The 18,804-nt window shown below is 50.4% G+C and overlaps 4 protein-coding genes across 4 annotated transcripts; 1 reads left to right on the forward strand and 3 right to left on the reverse strand.

The window, feature by feature from the left end:
• Positions 1–1,448: 1,448 nt before the first annotated feature.
• On the reverse strand, positions 1,449–2,615 carry PG985_009317 (uncharacterized protein; the record flags this gene model as incomplete). The annotated part of the gene is made up of 1 exon (XM_066829085.1): positions 1,449–2,615. One exon carries the CDS (start codon positions 2,613–2,615, stop codon positions 1,449–1,451), a length of 1,167 nt encoding a protein of 388 aa, XP_066683997.1.
• A 3,273-nt stretch (positions 2,616–5,888) lies between these two features.
• On the reverse strand, positions 5,889–8,090 carry PG985_009318 (uncharacterized protein; the record flags this gene model as incomplete). Its single annotated transcript, XM_066829086.1, has 1 exon — positions 5,889–8,090. The coding sequence occupies one exon, from the start codon at positions 8,088–8,090 to the stop codon at positions 5,889–5,891; it is 2,202 nt and encodes a 733-aa protein (XP_066683998.1).
• A 2,875-nt stretch (positions 8,091–10,965) lies between these two features.
• On the forward strand, positions 10,966–13,383 carry PG985_009319 (uncharacterized protein; the record flags this gene model as incomplete). The annotated part of the gene is made up of 3 exons (XM_066829087.1): positions 10,966–12,420; positions 12,492–13,043; positions 13,114–13,383. 3 exons carry the CDS (start codon positions 10,966–10,968, stop codon positions 13,381–13,383), a joined length of 2,277 nt encoding a protein of 758 aa, XP_066683999.1.
• A 4,724-nt stretch (positions 13,384–18,107) lies between these two features.
• Positions 18,108–18,698, reverse strand: PG985_009320 (uncharacterized protein; the record flags this gene model as incomplete). Its single annotated transcript, XM_066829088.1, has 1 exon — positions 18,108–18,698. The coding sequence occupies one exon, from the start codon at positions 18,696–18,698 to the stop codon at positions 18,108–18,110; it is 591 nt and encodes a 196-aa protein (XP_066684000.1).
• Between the last annotated feature and the right edge of the window lie 106 nt (positions 18,699–18,804).

Here is an 18,804-nt window from a genome sequence, read left to right on the forward strand (position 1 = left end):
ATACGGATTCCTGCCATTTCAGAGAGCTCAAAGTAATCGTTCTTGGTTGGCGACTGAAGAGAGACTACGGAGTATTGCCGGCATGTCAGGGATCCTGCCTGTAATACTAGCGGCAAGCGTCTTCCCGCCGACCCTTTTTGCTCCACCCCGGGACATGATCCGTGATTCTTTCTGTCGGCCGCGACGTGACTTGACAGGAACATCCTCCCTTTAATTCGGTACGCCGCCCCGAGTGGCTGCCGGATCGCCAGTTCCCCTGTGCTTATGTGGCATCGCGCTTCTTGACAGGACATTCAACAGGCTTAGCAGCAATCAAAGAGAAGAACAATATTAACCTCGGCATATACTTATATCACCAGCCACGGCCCCCTCTTATGTGAAACGGTTTTTGCTAGATCTTGGACGACCCAGATCAGATCACCACCGCCTGTAGATGGATACTACTACGCTTTGTTCTCTCTTGCCTTTCTCCTCCCCTCCACTCCCGTGTTTTTCTTCAATAACTTCAGAGCGCAACCTGAGCCAACGGCCATCGGACCGTTCGGGGAGGCGGAAGGATCCTCTTGATCCACATCCGTAGAATTTTGCCTCTCGGCTCCGTATCTAATCAATCTGCCCTTCACTCAGGCGCACCACTCAGACCTCCTCGGTCGATCATAAAAATTTTCGATTTTCGACACACTATGATTTTGACATCGCCCGTAAACGGAATGAAAACACTCCTTATTCTGGGCATAGTTAACTTGTAGCCTTCCCGCCTTTTAGAGTTGCTGCACTCGGCATACGCATCCCGTCTAGGTCAGCCGACCGACTCTCTTCCTAAGCAAGTAGGCGGCGACTGGAACATTCAGATGTCCCTTGCCGTCATATCTAAGAAGTGCGGCCTCGTCTTTTTGAAGCACTCATCAGTCAGTGGCGGAGCCAAGATAACGGGTGGCCCCTATCTTACCCTGCTGAGAGTGTGAATCATACATACTGGATACAACCTGCCAATGACATTAAAGTGACGACAGAACTGCTACATCATAAAGAGTATCAAAGCACTAACTCCGAATTCTACCAGTCTAGACATATCTATATCAAATAGCAAGATGAAGTTTCTCAGGTCGCAGTCCAAAGTGAGGAAGGGTATCTCCTTCCTGACGTGTCGTCATCTATATCGCCGCCACTTTACTGGCTGGTAGAGGGTCTTCTATCGGTGCCTCCTACGTGGTATCTTATGGATATCAATGTGGATATCGGAGCTGTCGTTTAAAGTTTGAATATAGCCGAGACTATAGACAGACTAAACCTTATCAACAGGAACATACTTGTTTGCGATTTGTATGAGGATTCATTTTTTCTGCTGTCTTGTAACTGAAATGGCATTGGCACGCGGTATCCAATCTTTGTTAGAGGGCCGCATGAGTCCATTTTAGTAGGACCCCCCCTTTGAGAGTGTGACCGTCTCACCAGACCTCATCGAGATCGAGCGCCCAGGGCTCCATGCTGTCGGCGTCCCAAGCGGCACGGTTCAAGGTATATGTGCAAATACAGCCCTGTCCAAGAATAGCCACCAACATGTTGTCGATAGCCGTCATCAGCCTCGGGTCATCCCCAGCAGTGGCGAGGAAGACTTCTAGGTGGATCTTCTGCAGGCGCTTGAAGCGTCCCTGGAGTCTGGCGGCTTGCAAGTCCAGCGGAAACGTGAGCACGAATGTGTTGAAGTGGTCGTTGCAGCCGTGGAGGAATAAGAGCTTGAGTCTTCGGACGTTAGGAGGAAGCATGTCCGGGACCCGTACCTGACCGGTGGTGAGGCCTGGGCGGACCAGTAGCTGGTGCTCGATCTCGAGATCCTCGACGCAGCGAAGTTGGGGGAGGGACGAGAGAATTATTCCTTGCCGTTGCAAGTTGAAAGCCATGCCTGCAAGCCTCAGTCTCACTAGCGTTGCCGCGTTTCGTTGCAAAGCTTGGTTGAAATCCCCTTGCGGCGTTATAGGCAAGCCGTAACGTGAACGCGCAGTTACGAAGTCGATTCTGAGATTTCTCAGAGCGGTTGCCTGTTCCACGACCCCGACTACACCCCCCATGTCATTGCCAATGGCAACCAGAATCTCTTCGAGACCGTTGGCCCATCTGCGATGAGGGGTGTCAATCGCTGCGCTTGTGATAGACGAGGCCTTCCAAAGGTCCAAGCGACGCAGACTTGGAAGGTGGGCGAAAATATCTTGACAGACCTGGACACCTGTCCATGATTCAAGCGAGGCGCCACGATCAGGCTGCAAACGAATTGTCGACAAGAGTGACAGAACAGGACTCTGGTCAATACCACCCTGGTTGATGAAGTGCTCCAGTAAGCCGGAGAAAGGTCGCGCCAGTGAGTCAGGGTTCGAACTGCCCTGTAGTAAAACTGTCTGCAGTTTGGGGGCAAAACAGAGTAGTATTGCCAGTAGTTTCTGGGGCTCTTGTGAGTCATTGTTGGGCTGCTGGGTCTCATCGACAACCCTAAAGGACCGGGTCTGCGGTGCCTGAGCCTGGTTTGGGGGCTCGAAGAGTGAAGCTTGGGCAAAGAGCCCCTTTTCAGCAGGAGGAAGATCTTCAAAGAAGCCACGCATAGATTGCCACTCCTGAAGCATGACATCATGAGGTTGTCTCGTGCCGTGGCGGGTCGGCCATAGGTTGAAAGCACAAGCCAGGTGCCGAATGTGTGGTCGCAAGGATGGTGAGGTAGCCAGAGACCGCAATAATTGCACAAGGCTCTCTGGTCCTTTTGATGGCTCTTCACGATCGTGGTAGAGAATGACGGATTCGTACAGCCAAGGCTGAGCTGCTGCGAGAAGCTTATGGCTTGTCAGACAGAGGTTGCGAAGACATGCTCGTCTTGCTAAGAAGGTTGCGTCGGGGGCATACATCCCCAACTTCATGGGTTGCAGTTGGAAAGCAGCAGCAATGTTGCTCCAAACTTCAAGCGGGAGCTCCGGCATCTTGGGAGAAGCGTAGGGTGTTTTATTATAAAATAAAGAAAATGAAGAAGATGGGACTGAAAAGGTTGATAATGCATCAAAAAGTGAAGGTGACAGGATGTAATTTGGGCGCCTTCTTTAATGTTCTTTCTGGAAGTGATATCATCTCGTTTTGGGTCGTTGTTGAACCCGATTGAGATGAGGGGCATTCATCATTCATCAAATTCATCAAGCAGGCACCAGTGGGACGTCAGGATGACTCAGCATCATTCGTTGAGCACCTTTCATCAATGACACGCAATGACAATTGAATCAATCATTCAATTGTTTATTCTTATGAGGGTGAATCTGGTTGTCGCAACGGCGCCGGTGTCAGTTGAATAATTTCTTCACTCATTGTGGCGTGCATAAAAATTGACATTGAAGAGTCAGGCTTCAAGAAAATGGACAAAATAGTCGTCCGGCACTACTTGCAGCCACGGTTATCCGCCTGAACCAGGCATGCATATATGCATCATATAATCAATGTCCAGTCCATGGCGGACAAATCCCACTTATAGACCTTAAGGCTCACGCTCACGTCATATGACACATTACGACGTGGGCGTTTGCAATGTATCAACTTGCTTGGTTTATTTTGTCATCGACTGTTACTTTTACCAGACTGATGACTCCTGGATGCTAAACCACCTAAGCTGGTATATGGCTTGTTCATTTCATGGCAAGTCAAGCAGCCAGAAAAACAAACAGAAACACAATGTAGTAGATCATTCAGCACCCTGAGTCAACGCCGAGGCATCCCAGATCTCGGAAGGGCATTGAGTCGAGATCCCATGTAACCTATGTAGATGAAAACTTACCCAAGTAGTACGTGCGGGTTTGGAAAATTCCTCGCGAGAAAGTTGATTGTATTTCCCATGACATGGAGCTAGCTATCCTCTTGCATGAAAGCATTATTGGATACTATTCGAATTTCTTGGATCTGCCTGTTTGTCTTCTTGCTTCTTTTTCTTTTCTGTCAGAGACTCGTTCTGATCTGGGAAGACTGATGAAAACAAGCGTTATGGTGATATGATAATAGAAGCTAGAAAGCGTTTCAACTGCAATGTACTTTGAGAATGACCCTGAAAGAGATAACCCATGAAGCTTTAAGCCCCTATGATCATCTCTATGAAAATTTGAATGAGAAAGACTGGTAAAATATCCGGGCTTGATCATGTCCCCTACCCGTAGCAGCCAGGTATCTTTGCAACTTGGGAGTTTTGAGGAAGTGAAAACCCTTTCTGTTGGCCAAGCTTCTTTATATCACTTAGCCTTTTTAAGAGGCTGGATAATATTGAAGCATTGAACTAAAGCCTTCTGCTCTCTCCTTACTTCCGTGTTAGGTTCGGCAACGACAGTCAAGCCACACTTATTTAGTATATTAAATCTCCATCACAAGCCTGTAAGGTGATGAAACAGCACTGGAAGCGTCGGGACTTACCGCTTGCTCCGGGAGTACAATATTTCCATAGGAAAACAAGTCCGTTTCCAGCCCATTCCATCCTAATTTGCTGCTCTACAGCACATGGAACAGATATTCAGTAGTTACTGCAGCTTTGAGGAGACGATAATAACATTACAAACGCTCCGAGAAGCAACGTATGACGATCCAACATTGGTTTTCAGCAGCCTATGGCTGATCCGCACTTTGAGCCCTCGACAACACCACAACAAGGTGTCAGTCACAGGAGGACAGTTGGTTCCGAAAGAGATGATTGTGGATACTGATCACCAGCGTAATCCAACCTCACCCAAAGCCCACAGCCCGACCCGTACCTCCAACGCGGCAACGCCACCCAAAGACTGGATGGAGATTAGACACCGACTAAGATGTCCACTGGTTTAGGACCCCAAAGGAAGGTCTTCTCGAGTTCTTTACCTTCGGTCAGCAGACCGATCCATCATGTATTAGGAGCCGGGTCCGCAATGTGCGCGAACAAGGTGATTGAACAAGGTGATCCTCCAGATGCAAATTACATGCGCAGCTTCATGCCATTGAAGGCGGGTGGCTAAATGATTGAAGTCGTTGCACTGTCACAGAGAAATAAGAAGACAGAAAAAGAGAAAGACTACCCGCTTGTGGTGGCATATATTCCAAAGTATTTACTAATCTACAACCCAGACCAAGCTCTCACTCGTACAGTGGCTTGGTCATGCTCTGGAAACGAAGCCCATACAGCGGATCAAGACACCAAAGATCACGGGATGGATCTTTTAGAATTGTTGACGTGATCGAGTAGGAGGAATAAGGGCCACCAACATTAGCGGTTTAAGGGTCCACCAAAACTCATCTGCAAGGGTGCGAAGGGAATTACTTGAGGCGAGTTTCCCAATGCTGTCCAAACTCAGCGCTCTTGGATAACATCCAAAATCAATCGGAGCGTTCACCAACACCCTCAACTCGTCAAGTTGCCTGCTGATGCCAAGCTTGGCGCCATGTCCATCACCACGGCCCCGCTCGAGATGTGACCAGGGTTGAAAGTTGGGGTTCTCGTCTTGTTGGCATTCCATTATATGTCGATCTCGAGTCATAATGCAAAGCGTTTGTGCATTTATCGCAACTAAATACAGCATCTGTGGTTTCTATTTCATTACAAGAATATTCTTCATGATGTGAACGGAGGCATGTGCTGCCTTGCCTTTGGCTGTTCGTTTTGGGGTATCAGGTCATCCCAGCCAAGCTCCTCGTCCACGCCCCTATACTGCCATCCATTGGCCATGCAAGTCCATCCGTGCATTTCTTTAGTGGTAGGATTGGTGGAGGTTCGGCGTCGAAGTATCTACAGAAAAGCAAAATAGACTCCTCACAACGCCAAGCCAACTGAGTATTAGTTGTACAGCCGTGAGGGGTCGAACACAGCAACTGCCATGCGCGACACGCATATCCAGACAGGAGGGAACTCATCAGAGATCAAAGTCTTCGTCGTGGCCGTTCCAGTCAGGATCTTCCTCCTCTTCCTCCTCAGACTCTGGGCCGCCACGAATGTCAGTTATGACGAACTGCTCCTCGACGGCTCTCGAATTGTCGAGTTGAATCTCGACAACATCACATAATCGCTGTACAGCTCCAGCATCGACTTTCAATGGATCAGTGTAGAGCTCCGCTGAAAGTTCATCTTCGCCCTCATCATCGGCATCATGGCTCTCGTTGCCAAGTCGTCGGGCTTCTTTTCTGACCTGGCCTCTTCGACTGACCTCCCGGCCACTTGTATTTGATGCCTCATCTTGTGTCACGTCGGGGCTGGAGATTTCAGCCAGCCGAATACTCCGTCGCATGGGCGTCGAGCAAGCCTTCAGACTTTTCCGACGTCCGGGCTCTAGTACAGCCTTTTGCTCGAGTTGGTGAGCCAAGCGAGAAGCATCTGCCACCGAAGCGGGTACAACCAGTGGCCGCTTGAAGATAGTCTGCAGTCGTTTGGTCCAGTGATTTCGCAATAGCGTTCGCGTGGTGAGATCGCATTTTAGTTTGATATCAATTGCCAGTTTGCGAAGATGACGTAGACGCGTAGCGCTGGTCTCTAAGCTCTTGCAGAAATTGTGCGCGGCAACGTGAGCTTCGTTGAACTGGAGATGCTGCATATTGATGCACCGTAGCGTGGTAGGCCAGGTCGGAATCTGATCGGGCTCTAGGAAAACATCCCAGAAAGGCTGATCATCGTTGTAAAACTCGTGGTGACGGAAGTATTTAGTGTTTACATGGATTTCTTCCAGATTAGGACAAGCTGAACCCAGTATAGGTAGAAACTGTAGACTGAGGGACTGGCAGTGGTTGAGGACGATACTCTTGAGAGAATGACCGCGATCCCGCAAGAAATCAACCATGTGCTCAGCCTCAACATCCCAGCAGTTGATGAGCTCAAAATGCTTCAGGTTTCTCGGCAACTGCTCCAATAGAGACCCGTTCGCCACCGTTGAAGCTTCCAAGACCAAGTGTTCCAGCATGGGCAACAGTGAGATGGTAGAGGCAATGTCCCGGATGACAGGATTGTCCATGGCAGCAATGGCGATCGGATCCTTAATCTTGCTCGTTACTGACGGAACCTGGAAATTGATGAAGGTTATCTTGCGCAGGGACTGGAAGCTTTGAGAAGAGTGTATTGAACGGATCTCGTCCATAGTCCATGCCGCAGGTATGAGACGAGCGCTCCAGCTCCAGCTCTCCAGGGGCAGGTATGTGAGGCCCTCATCCCTTAAATCCGGATTGCCCATGGGGGGCATCGAGTGTAACGCGTTGAACATCTCAGGCGAATATTTCCAGCGGACCGACTTGTCAAGTTGGCGCCAAGGTTTCGCATCCAGAGCTGTATACAAGTCGATGTGCTTGAGACGGGGCAGATACTGAATTAGCTCCTTAAGATTGAGGTATGTGCCCCAGTTCTTCTTGCTCAGCGTCTGTTCCACTTCAATACGCAACACCTCAACCTTCGGCCGATAGTTGAACATGGTCGAGTCTGGAGGTGTCATAAGCGTGTGAAGTAGTTGGTGTGTCGAGCAGAGCATCAGGGGTGGTGCTTGATACAGTGCAGTCAAGGCAGGCTCGGCCAAGATCTTCGATGACCGGGAAGATGCTAGGAGGGTGCGCGTAGCTTCGGATTTGGCTTCGTCTTGGGCGGATAGATCGCGCAGAGGTGATGCGATTTCGTCGAAGACACCGCGCCAAACCAGGTAAGGGAGTGATGCCCAATTGCCAGCTAAGCTACACACGGTCTGTGATTGAATATCCGCATTCCGGTTTGACCTGTGGTTTGTTGGCGTTTGCCTCTTGACAGGACCGTTTCGCTTGCGTGATTGTTGAGGTGTTGTGGGCGACCCAAAACTGCGAAGCGTACGTTTCGAGCGGCGAACATTTTGATTGCTGGAGGTGACTCTTTTGCGCTTTGGACCGCTGGCCTCGGTATTGTGCGTCTGCTCAGTAGCCGATTCGGCGCCAGAGGCAGAATCACCCGAGTCCTCATCAGAAGTCTCGTGGTAGTTGCAAGCACTGGCACGAGTCTTGCGCGCAGGTACCTTCTGTTTCGCGGTTCGAGCGGGCGGTCGGCGGGTAGGGGTTCGTGGACGTCTGTAGTCGGAGTCGGCGCCGAAATCCTCGTCTGAGCTGCTCGCCATGTTGGATCGTAGCGATGTTGCGTGGGTGAGAGCGCAACAGATATGAGGTGAGGTGAATGTGGTGGGGAGGATCGAAGCAGAACCCGCGCAGATTCACGGTCTGGGCCAAAGAGGTACCCGAGGGGGGGCAGTGGCCAAGTAGAACGCGGCTTTCTTTGTGAGTCGAGTTGCAGACTCGGACGCGAGAGGATTCTTGAGCGTTTTCCCCCTATCGCATCATGGTCATATAAACAAGAAAGGGAGAGGGGCGAGTGCGGTTACAACAGACGGCCTTTTCGCGAAATGGCCAGAGTAGGAGACAAACAAATGAATGCGATGACGACGGAAGGTGCAGTCAGTCAATTGATCATCGCTCAGAGTTAGCGCGAAATGGCCTTATCGTTTGACAGAGTCCCACTTCCGCCCTCTTCGATAAGCAGTGGCGGAACAGTCCGTGCGCCCCGTCAAGGGGTTGGGACCAATCAGAGCTGTCACCATCCTCAAGTGGCCCCTTGAAGTAAACAAAGTACCGATCAGAAGCTTCTGCCAAGAAGACAGCCAACTTGCGTTGTAAGTCAGGATGCGGAAGACGCCCCATCGGCTGCTGCTTTCTGGTCCAGTAAAATCCGACTATCGCCGTCAGGACAGCCAACTGGGCCGCGGCTGCCCTTTATCGTGTGCTCCCTCGCATGTTGCATGTTGCATGTGTCATGTCGCGCTCTGATGAATGTTGATGAGCGAGAGTGGTGACTTGGTTGAGTTGCGGGATAAGTCATGAGCAGTCCGTCATCCCTGTCAGTCCAGCATTGCTCTTGTGCTACTCCGTACAACGCCGAGCTCCCCATATGTCACCCATCTCATGCCAACATCAAAGTGACTATCTGTGCGGAAGTGCGCCGGGCTTGTAGTCAACAGGCTTGCCTTTGTATTTCCAAACCGCAGGCTCGCTGCATAATGGGAATTAAGGCTTTGCTGGCTGTTCTGGGAGAGTAGGATGGTGGCCTACGGTGGCTGGCGTCTTTGGCAGGGGATAGAACAACAAGGTCGACGACATGTTGCCCAAGGTCTGGTTTGCAACCAATCCGATCTGTAATTTTCCTGCTTGTAGAACTGAGACATCATACTGCAAGCACGGAAATGAAAAGACCAGCGAGCCTAGAATATGGCTCACGAAATCCCCATGTTCGGGGAGAAGGCTGGACTTTTGGCATGTTAGCAAGCTCTCTTAGAAGGGCCATAAGATGGGTCAAACTCGTATTTCAGTCTTCTCTGAGTAGATGAGGTGCTAGAGCCGGCATGGAATAGGGTATATCTTACGGTCAGAAGTTCTCTGACCCCGTCATCGATGTGGGAAAAATCGAGAAAGAAGATTCTGGCAGTGAGACTGGGGAGATATAATTAATACATGCAAGTCCGACCTTAGTGGGGTCCGGGTTGTAAGGAATGAGTTTAGAGCCAGGTGCAACCTCATGCTATTCCTGTTTTTGCCTTAGGCGAAGAGAATACGCTGTTGGCCGCTCACTCGCATAATCTTTCTATCGTCCCTTTGTTCTGCTCGCTTGCCTAACTGAACAGATATTCCTCACCCAGGAAGCATTTCGAGAATAGCTACGCCTCGATAGAGTTCGCGGCTCGATAAAACAGCAAGCAACTACTAATTGAGTGTCGCTAGAGCCTCGAATAGCAGCAGCCAGTAGATGACCAGAGTCACATTGAAATGCTTGCTTGGCATCACTAGTTCCATTTGATTGGCATCCACCTTCAATCGGCACGGTTCCCTTCGCCGATTCTTTACTTCACGCGCCCGGCGCTTCCCTTCCTCTCTCAAAGTCACCTTTTTCTATTTTCCCCAAGTTTCCCGGAGCACCTGTCTCTGATCCATCCCGAAAAGTTCGGCGTCGGCACGTGACGCGATCTTCCGTTCCTGAGGAAGAAGCAAGCAAAAAAAAGGCCAGTGCGAGTTTTTGTGGACAGCAGGCGACAAGGACACAGCAGCCAGACCCGAAACCCCCCCTGTCCGTGGGAGTGCGGCGAGCTGGGTCTGATTTTGGCACGGTACGCGTCTCTCTCACTTCTCTTTCCCTTTCGCAACCGTGAACTGCATTTGCATACATTACATCGAATACCCATCCATCCCGACACTACACGTTCACGCACACGACACCACCACCGTCCCCTTGTGTGCGTGCGGCTAGGTGTATGCCCCCTTTTCTCTTCGTATTCTTCTCTCTTTCTGTATACTACCTACTCCCTTCCTGCATTGCCTTGTTTACACACTCCCGGGTTGCGACGGTCTTTCGTGCTTGCTGCAAGTTAAGCTTAATTGTTGTTGATGTGTAGTAGCAGTAGTAGACTGGGCATTGAGTTGGTTCTCGGTTGATCGACTCGACGAATGGTTCTCTACTACTTGCACGCCTCTAAACTCAGATTTGCTGTTGCCGGCCCCCGGAGCTGTCTTTTCTCACTGTCCTCCTAAACCTAGTCGCATTCTCATCTCATCCCAACCCATCACATCCCGTCTCAATCCCAATCCCTTTCATCCATCCATCTTGATCCATCAATCCATCAAGTTGCTCTCTCGACCAAATATCTTGGCCTGCCTGTTTTTCTCTCTTCATTCTTTTCCTTGCCTGCCCGCTGCACCGAAGACTACAATCGCCGACCCAGGAGATTGTCACTCGCGTCTATCCATTTTCAATCGTCATCCTTTTTAAACTTCGGCGTAACATACATGATAATGGTCATCCACTAAGAGGCCTATCTTTGATTGCGTGTGTGTGGAAAAGGCTCATTCTTAGCCGTTCCCATTGACCATTGACTTACACCTCGTGTTGTTGCATAGACCGCGGCAGCCGCTACTCGAGGGGGCTACTTGCACTGATGTCTCCGCCCAGAGATGGCAGCAACCATACCGTACAAACGCGATTCGCCATTTCTCCATCGCATCTGGAAGTCAACTTTAGATTTTGTCTCATCCTCCACCAATGGGGAGAAGTCGGCGACCGGTGACCACAGTCCCAGGCCAGCTAAAAGACGTCGCGTTACCGACGAAAACCCCGGGATGAATGGTTTTGCCTCAGTCCCGGCTCTATTCCAGCAACCCCCGCCAGCCGATTCTCAGAGGGTTCTTCGCATCGAAGTCCTCAGGATATGGCGCTTCGACGGGACCAAGTCGGCCACCAATGGCATGGTCAACCTGGTCAACGGGGGGTCCCCAGTGAAGAAGGACACGCCCAGCATCCGCGCGCGCTGTAAGATCACCATCTTCAAGTGGCTGGCCGGCGTGGAAATGCGCCCGCTCTACTGCGACAGCCAGATGTGCACCATCAAAGAGTGGTGTGGCGCCAGCGGTGTCTGCGAGGCCGTTAGGATCCACCTGCCACAGGCGTTCGAGATTGCCGCAGAGAAGCTCTACGTCGAACGCAACGACAACCAGGGTTTCGATTTGGACGATTGCTACTTCATCCTTGCAGAGCTAGAGTCATTTGGTGACCCCAACTGGCCCCCGAGATACTTGCTTCATGGCCAAGAGAGCATGCACACACCTTCAACCGCCCCGCGGAAATGGTCGCTACAATCGCAAATTAAGTATACATACAGCAAAGGTCGTGTGTCATCGCAAGTTCGGCTCCGGAGGGGTTCTGGCGACACGGCTAGGGTTCTGGATCCGTATTGGATGGATATGGATCTCCGGTGGACTTCCGCAAGTTTCACTGAGCCAGTCCAGACCGTGGAAAGCGCCAGTCCGCCCGACGTCAAGGACACGAGCTTGAACGGTGCTCTGGAACCTCTCACCAATGGCCATGTTAATGGCAGGACTGAGCTTTTGGACAATGGTCAAATCGGCGATGATGCAGACGGCTTGGTGGACGATGAAGAACTCGAGGGTGAAGCGACTACTCCGAGCAGGCCCCTGCGCAACCGTGGAAAGCCGCAGACGTACAACCTGAAGAAGCTGAGCGACAAAGCCCGGGGCAAGGAGCCCAAGGAGCGGAAGAAGCGCAAGCTCGGGGAACTGAGCGGGGATGCAGTTCTGGCGACGTGGCTCTTGCCGAGCGGCCAGCGATGTTCGCTGGACAACTGGAGTTGCATTCACTGCTTTGCTACACATCTATCGATTGACCAGTTGAAGTTGCACATGCAGGTTCATCGCGAGTTCAAATATGCTTTTGATCACAGTCCGCGAGGCGGCTGGCGCATTGCTATCACGAACCATGGTCAGCAAACGCCCAAGTCTATCAGGTCGTACGACTACTTCGAGCCGATCAGTGGAGACGAAGCGGAAAGCGATGCAGACGAAGACGAATCGCCTCAAAAGGCTAGAAGCCGATCACGGCCCAAGTCCATTTCGGTAAGTGTGGCCTTGTATGGCAAAAGCTATGATCTGATTGCGAGGTGTGCGCTGACGGAAATCAAATCTAGCAACTACCTAAGCAGGTGAAACCACGGGAGACCAAGCAATGGATCCCTCAGACCAGCCAAGACCTCTATGATCGCTTGAGCAAGTGCAGACTCGAGCCCGGTACACGGGTGGATGAGCCGCAGATCGACAATTCGTGGCTTTTGCAGAAGCATCGTGACATAATTAAGGATTACAGTGATGTGCACCCAGATGAGAAGGAGTATGCGGCCGAATGGGACGCATTTGCATCCAAGGAGAAGGCCACCATGGCACCTCACTTACAGGATGTCTATCTTGATTTTGTGCACGAGAAGGCGACGTGGATGGCATCTACGCAAAATCGCATGAACGAGGCGATGAAACACCTGGCCTACTTGAAGGCCAGGGATGCCATCTCGGAAGAAACCGTCCTCAAAGTACTGGCGTTGGCGCGACAAGCCAGGTCAACGGCTCGGTATGAGTCGACAGAGCCGAAGTCGCCTACGACTTCGCCCAAGATCAAGTCGCGGTCGGGTTGCAATGTTTGCGGATTGTCCATTTCAGGACCGAGCACACTGATCTGCAGCAATTTGGTGGGTACCAACCAGCTATGAGAAAACAGCGCTTACGGGGGAGCCAAGACTAATGAGCCGTGTTTTTCAGGATTGCGACCAACCCATGTACCATCATGATTGCATCAGAGACGATGCCAAGATACCCGTAGAGAGGGGTCTCCATTGGCGCTGCAATGAGTGTTATGATAAAGAGAAAGAAATCAAGGAGGAGGAGGAGGCGGCGACAGAAGCTACCGCGCAGGCAGCGACAGAGAGTTCTGCGGCGGCTGCGGCTGCTGCTGCTACGGGTGCCGCCACTACTACTACTGGCAGTACTGCCTCGGCAACGGCAGCGAATACTACTACTGCACCCTTGTAAAATTTGGGGTGTGTGCGTGCGCACGAGTTCAGGATAGCACACTGAGTCCAATACCTCATAATAGTGTGTGCTTGAATGAAAAAAGCGCCCTACAAATACTTCTATCGTCGAAGCATTTGAACCCTATGTAGGCATATAAGCAGCGAAATGAAACGCATTGAATTCTGGTTAGAATGCGGGGTCGTCTGTCTCTCTTCGAGCAGCTGACACACGAAATCCTGGTGAGAAGGGACTGCCAGTCAAAAACCGAAAATTGTTTTGCGAGAGGCCAAGATCGGCAGTGGAAACTCGGGTCCGTGATTATGTAATACTGAGATCATGAAAAACCACAGCTGAGGGTTAGATAATGAAGTTAAGAGAAGGGCTTGTTATGATTTCAAGGGTTGTAAGTGATCACGGATCTTGTGTAAGACTTTCATTCTGTGCCAAGACCTCAACGCAGCAGGATTGGATAAAGTGGGGTTCAAATATGGGAGAGAAGAGAGAGAGAAACACCAAAGGGAGAAAAATACACGATCTTCAAATCCATGGTCTTTTTATCAGGTGCGGCGGTTTCCGGTATTGGTTCCATAGCGTGTACGGATCGGTCCGTCGGAGAAAGGGGGGACAGGCACCGTCTGCCCTGGAATGCCGTTTCGGGATGGCGATGTGCCCGGCTCGGCAGCTTTCCATTTGAATGTGCTCCGTGGAAAAGACAAGTTTTAGAGAACGGGTGAAAGTGACAGAAGCCTGGGAGGAGGAACATGAGGGTCAGTTGTAAGCATCTCCGCCTTGGCGGCGTGTGTGTGGAAGCAGCCAGGCTCCTTTGGTGTGGCAGCGTAGGGTTAGGATGATCTATGGATTCTAATATTTCGAATATTATATGCGAAGTGTCGCATTCCGGGCGGTTGCTGGTACGTGTGATTGGTCTAAGAAAATGGCAATAGAACCAAATCTACCAAGAGAATCATTCATTCCGTGACGGGCGGCTCCGACCTACTGTTCTTCAGAGATGAGTTGTCTTCGGACGAACGTGAGCGACAGCGGGACGGCGTCACGGATGCTGCCCTGCTTGGTTGCCGGTTGAGGTAACGGGGTCGGAGAAGATGTGGCGGGTCTTGCGCTTCGCCATAGACCGAGACCGGTAGATGATACCGGAGCGGCATAGAATACGGCTCCAAAAGCGTCAGCTTATGTTATGCAGGTTGCAGATTTCTCCGTAGGAGTCGGGATACGCAACAGCAAGATTCAAGGCTGAGAGGATTCCAGAGACGAGTTGCCCCTTCCTTTCCCAAGGGCAATTGCACGTGACTTGGTGGATGGTCATTACGATGAATCTTTATTGGCACACTTGAGATTCGTGAGGCATCTGGGGCAACCTAGTGTATGGCCGGATACTCGGTATTCCTTGCACAAAGTGTCCTTCATCATGGATGGATGATAAGTGACCGCTCTTCCCATACTCGAGGTCATCGGCATTTGGTAAGCCAAAGAAGACATCGTCTAATTTCTTGGAGCAGCAATGTCGGGCCAATAAGTGTGATAAACTCGTTGTGAGCACTGACCCAGTGCTGAGTCGAGATATACCTAGGCGGACTGAAAATTACGTAACAAACAATCTGCTTCTGGAAGGTCACAGAATGACATGACTTCGCGGCTGGAAGATTCAAATGGATGCTTCTCGTTTGGAAAGTCAATATGCACACTCGTAGTTTGCCCTTCGCAGTTTGGTTATCTTGCACAATAACTGAGTAGCACAATATTGATATCAAGTCGAAGGCTGAAGACGTTCGGGCCCATGTATTATCGAGCTCTGAATATGCAGTATAGCCAGGCTAAGGTGAGTACAGACCTCCCATAAGTAGCCAAAGGTTGTGCACAATGTGTTGATCCACTTCATGCCCGCAACTTTCCTCGGTTTTCTAAAAGGGTCGTAGATTCAGGGGGGGAATGGTACTGAAACGTACCACACACTTCCCTAACTGCCAGTGGAGAGACGACGGCACTCAAAGGGTCTGCTATGCTCTTAAAGAACTGAGTTGTAGGCTATCATGGTATAGGTTCGAGACCAAGGCCATATAGATGTTACTTGAAGGTAGCGTTGGGCACCATGTTTACTCTCTGAACCCAAAAGTAAATCTTAGGCATAGCGGGTTCCGGGGCTTTGCCACAGCCCAGTTCCATATTAGAGTATGAGAGTATTCGTCATGCAGACTGTACCACACGGAACAAGTAATGACCAAGTCCAATGAACTACTGAAAAGGAAAGCACAGACATGATATTCGAAACTGGTTTTCTATCTTTCGGTACTTAGTTTAATAGAACGCAGGATCTCATCGATTCCAAGTCAAGGATGTGCAGTTCTTGCAAGCACGGCACCATATGGGATGGGATGGGATGGCGATTGGGGCAAAATGAAAAGCGAAAAGATACGATACTGAGCTGAGCAATTTTGCTTGTTCCGCTTTACCAATTATTCCAGATCATTTCTTGTCTGATATTAGCTTTCTTGTTGGAAGCGTGCGGATGCAGGATTGGTCACTTTCAACCAAGCTGGAAGATAACAAATTAGCATATTGTAAACGAATCAGGGATGCCTTATATATCTATATACCTGGAAAATTTACTGCAAGTACAACGAGGAACAGGCAAACCTTGGGAGAATCTAAACTGCATTACCTAGCATCTAGCCTCTAACAAACAGCTGGGGGAATGAAATGCATCCTGAGGCCAAGATCGTGTGGTTCGCTTGCATGGCAACGTATCACTAGGTTCCTGGACATTCAGTTGAATCCGTACGGTGGCACCTCGAAGAGTATCCGGTATCTACATTGACTCTGCTCGATACTTAAGGAGCAGAGTGTCCCAGAGACCGATTGAGATACAACAAATTACTCTTTACTCCAATTACTTGATAAGTTTTCTGACATGTTGCTCCTGAAATGGGTTCACAACATTGTGTATTGCCTGTAGATACATCTCGTGTGCTTGATTTGCGTAACTCGTCTTCCTTTTCTGTCCGTGAAAATCCATTATGTGTATCAGTCTGAATATTGTGTAGATAGCCCAAGATTGTCGAGATTCGTCCGGTTTGCCATGACGAGTGTGTGCTTAACCCATAGTGAGGGCCAGCTTGGTTTTTGTTGCATGTTGCCGGAATATGCTCTAACTAGATATACATCGCTGAATGTTTCCCACATAGACTCTAGACTACATGACACAAATTGGATGTCCTTGACTGTAGTTGTAGCACTCACTTTGGCTGACAAGGGTTGTTGAGAGCATCCACAGTCAAGATTATAGATCAGTCATGCCGGTTTTAAAAACAGTCTTCCTGCTGCAAAGTTCTAACGATGTGTTTTGAGTTTGGAAAAAAGAATGTGATTTCAAAAAGCAGGCTGAAGTAAGCTGAAGTAGTTAAAATGAAGAAAGAGATCGTGTATGACCAACGAGAGCATGTGAGCAGAACATTGGTCTCAGAAACAGCACGCAAAATGGAAAGCTAGCCTCAGGCCCAAACGAGTGTCCGTGTAAACCTTTGCTTACTCCAACAATCGATAGTAACCAAATCATCTCTAATGCCACAAGCTGTCTGACCACCAGGAGGCAACCCGTACTTGCAATGTCGTGACACAGGGCACTACATTTGAGTGCATGTAGCTCATCTGAATACATGGATGAGAAGGACTATGATGACCCTTACTGCCGCTCCTTCCGGTACGCATCTCGTTGCTCTCTAGTCCAGTGATACAGGAACTGGTGATCGAATCGCCCTGTAGTAGATGAGAAGGTCATATCACAGCCCTCCATCCTACAGTCGTACACATCCTGACGTGGCTTCGGAATGTGCCCAGGGGCCTCAGGGTGCTTCGCTACACGATGCTTCATCAAGTCCTTCTCCCTAATATAGCCTTTGGCACCAACTTTTTCACAGCCCTCGACATCGCAAGGGAAGGGTGTCTGGTTGTGAACCTCTTTCAAGTGTTTGCTGAAAGCCGATTGATTTGCGAAGGGTCGTTGTGCCAGCTGTTCATGCCATGCCATAGTTTGGAAAGATTCGTCACGAAAGAACTCGCACCCACGATGTGGGCAAGTCGCAAAGTGGCGCTGTACCAGTTTGGCCTTGGGCGGACAGGCCTCACTGATATCGTCTTTGTCGAACTTGTGGTATCCGCGAAGGTGCTGGACCAGATGGTCTCGGCGTCGAAACCCATGTTTGCCACGGTGGAACTTGCAGAATTTGCAAGGGAATCTTGAGCCTTCCTTCGCATAACCATCTATATGGCGGTGCAATACATCCACCCTGGAGAATGTGGCGCCACACAGGCATAAGAAAGGACTGTGCTGACTATGATCGCCATGCGCTTGTTGCTGGGTGCGATTTTCGAAAGGTTGGCCACATTCGGCACACGTGTGCAGTCCATGGGGTTCAACCTGAGAATGGCCAGGAACGTGGGAATGGGCTTCGTGAGCCTCCAAATGTGACCGAACGAAAAAAGAGGTTGCACAGTCTGGTGTTTTGCAGTGAAAAGTGGCATGCCTTGTTTTCCTGGCATGATATGCCAATTCCCAAACATAATTGGCAGCAAAGTTGCATTCGCTGCACTGCTGCTCCTTTGGGGAAAGGGGTGCAGCCGTGAATACATATTTAGCTGTTTCCTGCCCTTGTGATTGGCCACAATTCATTGCTGTGCGGCTGCTGCCCAACACCCTTTTTGTTAGCAAGAGCTAAAAAAAAAAAGTCTCACCGATCGGCGGTGGCGTCGAAGCCTGCATCAGGCTGCAGCAAGGCAGAATGGTCGGGCGCCTTCTGCTCCTGAGCAATGAAAGGGGCGGGGGTGGTGACAATGTCAAAGGCAGTGCTGAAACCTGTTCCAATGCTATTGGCGGGCAGGGAAAGCTCGTAAGGCGCCCCAAGGTCGATTCCCGTGACGAGTGGATTGGCATTACAGGGAAACGTCAAGAGATTAGCACTGGCGATAGTGCCGTCGAAGTCGTCGAAGTTGAACACCTCGTTCTGGGTGCTGTCAGGAACCGCGGACTGGTTGACACCAGGTAGAGCCTGGTAGGTGGCAGGATATGGGTTCAGGCCGAAAGGTGCCTCGATAGAATCGACGCCAATTTCGAAGGAGTCAAAGCCTCCGGTATCAGTGCTGGCGACTTGGCTGGGGCCAGCGTGAGGCCACTGAGTCTCAGTGTAGAGCCAGTCAGGAAGTACCCCAGCGGACACAAGGGGGTCATCGGCTGCGTTGTCAGGCTGGGTCACCTGGGTGACAGGGTGGGCGTTGAGGTCGAGTAGGGCGTCAAAGTCGAAGTTGCACATGCCGCCAGACATGATCGGTGAAGCAGGAGAAGTAGTTGTTGGTAAAGGGGAAGGAAGTGGATCAGAAGCAGGGGATGCTGTGGTTGGCTGGAGTACAGGTCTGAGGGTCGATATGTCA

This window comes from Apiospora marii, assembly GCF_038362585.1.
Source record: "Apiospora marii strain CBS 49790 chromosome Unknown utg000005l_segment0_segment0, whole genome shotgun sequence".
NCBI lineage: Eukaryota > Fungi > Ascomycota > Sordariomycetes > Amphisphaeriales > Apiosporaceae > Apiospora > Apiospora marii.